The sequence below is a fragment of the Callorhinus ursinus genome, unplaced genomic scaffold (assembly GCF_003265705.2).
Source record: "Callorhinus ursinus isolate GAN/ISIS: 27379988/994484 unplaced genomic scaffold, GSC_fseal_2.0 scaffold4865, whole genome shotgun sequence".
NCBI lineage: Eukaryota > Metazoa > Chordata > Mammalia > Carnivora > Otariidae > Callorhinus > Callorhinus ursinus.
This window is the reverse complement of record NW_027401919.1, coordinates 1-3,771: the sequence shown is the minus strand read 5'-3', so window position 1 is coordinate 3,771 and position 3,771 is coordinate 1. Positions and strand designations below refer to the sequence as shown.

Sequence of the window (3,771 nt, the reverse complement as noted above, 5' to 3'; positions counted from 1 at the left end):
GACAACCTGCAGAGGGTCAAGCAGAAGCTGGAGAAGGAGAAGAGCGAGATGAAGATGGAGATCGATGACCTCACCAGTAATGTAGAAACAGTCTCCAAAGCCAAGGTACCAGAGCCTGGAAAATTGTTATTAGTGACAATGATCCCTTATGTACACATCATAATTTGCACAGGGTACTTTACACACATTATGTCATTTGCTTTTTTTACAATAATCTAGGAGATAAGAAAGATACTAGCATTTGTATTATTTCCACTTAACATATGAAGAAACTGAAATACAAAGAAGTTAAGTGCACTGGCCCCATCACACCATGAACAAATGACAAGACCAGCTTCTTTTTTTTTTTTAAAGATTTTATTTATTTATTTGAGAGAGAGAGAGAGAGAGAGGGAGAGCTCAGAGGGAACAGTGAGAGGGAGAAGCAGGCTTCCCGCTGAGCAGGGAACCCAATGTGGAACTCAATCCCAGGACCCTGAGATCATGACCTGAGCTGAAGGCAGATGCTTAATGGACTGAGCCACCCAGGCACCCCAGGACCAGCTTTTGAACAAAGGCCACCTGCATTCTCTCAGGCTCCAGTTGGAGAACTAGGTCTCCAATATTCTCAATTATCCAATAAGGCAAGTTTCACTGTACAGAAAGGCAATCAAATATCTATAAACATGCTTTTAGAAAGATATACCATACAATACTTACATCTTAAATTTTAGAACATCGTCTTTAATTTTTTTTTTTTGTATTAATAGGGCACGGAACTTCACAGTTAGCTCTTTAAAAATCCCCACATGTATTTTCAACAGAGGACAGCAATCAAAATATAAAGAAAAAAATTTTTATGTATCACAATTACATATAAGAGAATTTGATTTTATGCCAAAAGTATTTATTAATATTTATTTATTTTTAAAATTATATTAAAATATCTTTGTTTCCTTCTTTTATTTTTTCTCACACAGGGAAATCTAGAGAAAATGTGCCGCACTCTGGAGGACCAAGTGAGTGAGCTGAAATCAAAGGAGGAGGAACAACAGCGGCTGATCAATGACCTGACGACCCAGAGAGGACGCTTGCAGACCGAATCTGGTAACTGTCCTCTTCTGGGCACTAAGAATGGAGAGGATGTGGTTGAAAACAACGGATTTGGTAATGTGAGAGCCTAATAAACACAGCTAAGAACACGTGTGATTTACTGAACAGCTCAGACTTTCAACTACCTTGCAAGGTCACCTGGGAACAAAGTTGGAGATAAAGGCTTCGATAGGACTGGCTCAAGCTCTGCTCCAGAAAAGCCTGGAGTAGTTGGCCATGCTGAAAGGATGCTTGGGATTAGGAGTCACTCTAGCTGGGTCCAGGACTCCTGTTGCAGACCGAGCTTCTGTCTCTATACGTCAAATGAACCAAATACCTGAAAGGGGAATGGATAACCCTGTCTCTCAAAAGATCGATGAACCTCAAAAGACCAATGTAGAATTCAGTACCCTGGCTCCCATAACCAGGTTTTGCACACTATCATACACCCAGAAAGAATTAGTTATAGAGAGAACAAAAAGGATTTCAGCTGTATTTATTCATTCACATTCATATGTAAGTTTTACCATAAAAATCAGAAATTTGACATTAAGCTTGAAGACAGCAATAGAGAATTCAATCTTTTGAGTACTCAGTGGAGGAGAGTTAAGGTTAAAACTTATTTCTACTTTGGGCTTGCAAAATTGTTTCTTCACTTTAAAAAACGGTGCCATTTCTTTCATCTCTCAGGTGAATTTTCACGACAGCTAGATGAGAAAGAAGCTCTGGTGTCTCAGCTATCAAGGGGCAAACAAGCATTTACACAACAGATTGAGGAATTAAAGAGGCAGCTGGAAGAAGAGATAAAGGTAAATAATAATATTGTCAGACTCACTGTTTTTTGTATGACCTAACCCTAACTGGAGTCCATTTACACCAACTTTCAAAGGGTTTTGAAACTCAGTAATTAAACATATGCAGTAAAATGAAGGTGTAACTATCTCCACAGGCCAAGAACGCCCTGGCCCACGCCCTGCAGTCCTCCCGCCACGACTGTGACCTGCTGCGGGAACAGTATGAGGAGGAGCAGGAATCCAAGGCCGAGATGCAGAGGGCGCTGTCCAAGGCCAACAGCGAGGTGGCCCAGTGGAGGACCAAATACGAGACGGACGCCATCCAGCGCACGGAGGAGCTGGAGGAGGCCAAGTACGTGTGCAGATATGAGAGAATGTGCAGAAAACTTTGCATGTTGAATCAGAAAGGTAACAACCTTCAGTGAATTAGCCTATAGACGTTCATTAATTAGCTCCTCTTGGCCAGGCACTATCAGGCCCTGGGAATAAGACATGAGTAAAACAAACATGATACCTGCCTTCCTATGCTGAAATCTACTTAAGGAAGTGAGTAACAAATAATTATCCAGATAGCTAAGCCTTACTGCTGTTTGTCAGGCACAACAAGCTCATTGCTGCTTCAAGGCTCTGCACTTGCTGGTCCCTCCATCTGGAATACTCTCCCTGAGATCTCCCTCCGGCTCACTCTGACTTTTTGATTTGACGCAAATGCTACCTCCTCGGAGAGGCCTTTCCTGAATATCTAGAATAGCTGCGCACCCCTTACTCTATTTCACTTTTCTTCCATTGCATTTATATCTGCAATATGTTATTATGCATTTTCTCACCAGCCTATTATTTCTCTCTTGTCCTCATTTGGAAGCTTCATGAGTCAGGGCCCTTTTTTCTGCCTTGCTCACTGCTGTGTATCCAGTGTCTGGTTCATTAAAGGAGCTCATCAGTGTCTGTTGAATGGATGAATGGATATTTTTCATATGAAGTTTCCAATACTTCTCAGCATGGCAATAGCTCCTAATTCTTGTTCTGGTTCACTCCTCTCTACAAACATATATAATCTTCAAGGAAGAAGCTGGCCCAGAGGCTGCAGGCGGCCGAGGAGCACGTAGAAGCCGTGAACGCCAAATGCGCTTCCCTTGAGAAGACAAAGCAGCGGCTCCAGAATGAGGTGGAGGACCTCATGCTGGATGTGGAGAGAACCAACGCGGCCTGCGCCGCCCTGGACAAGAAGCAGAGGAACTTCGACAAGGTAACTCGTTCAGCAGCCTCTGCTCTCCACTGTCTTCCTCTGTCCTTCACAGCAGGTAACCCCTCTCGGTTTTTCAGATCCTGGCAGAGTGGAAACAGAAGTATGAGGAAACCCATGCTGAGCTTGAGGCCTCTCAGAAGGAGGCCCGCTCTCTCGGCACTGAGCTGTTCAAGATGAAGAATGCCTACGAGGAATCCTTGGATCAGCTGGAAACTTTGAAACGAGAGAACAAAAACTTGCAGCGTGAGGCCCTTTCCCTTGCAATAATATTCATGCCTTGGGAATGGTTCCCTTAGCTCCTCTGTCTGATCAAATCTCTACTTGTCTTTTACCCAAACAACAGAGGAGATTTCTGACCTCACGGAGCAGATTGCAGAAGGAGGGAAACGCATCCATGAACTGGAGAAGATAAAGAAACAAGTGGAACAAGAGAAGTGTGAACTTCAGGCCGCTTTAGAGGAAGCAGAGGTATAGGTCCAATTGTGCATTATAAACAAATCAGGTCAGAAAAGATTTTGGCCCATCCACATAGATCGAATAAAAAAAAATAAACAGCACAAAATTAATGGAAGGAAAGGTATGCAGAAAAACTTCAGAATGCTTCCATTCCCCACTAATGTCACCCCTTGCTGTCATTAAAGGCATCTCTTGAACATGAAG

The 3,771-nt window shown here is 42.9% G+C and overlaps 1 protein-coding gene across 1 annotated transcript; it reads left to right on the top strand.

Moving 5' to 3' along the window:
* Positions 1-26: 26 nt before the first annotated feature.
* LOC112819108 (uncharacterized) lies at positions 27-3,579 on the top strand (the record flags this gene model as incomplete). Its single annotated transcript, XM_025866142.2, has 7 exons — positions 27-105; positions 960-1,086; positions 1,762-1,880; positions 2,021-2,217; positions 2,928-3,111; positions 3,189-3,354; positions 3,455-3,579. Coding segments are annotated over exons 1-7 (975 nt in total), but the record flags the coding sequence as incomplete, so codon positions are not given.
* Between the last annotated feature and the right edge of the window lie 192 nt (positions 3,580-3,771).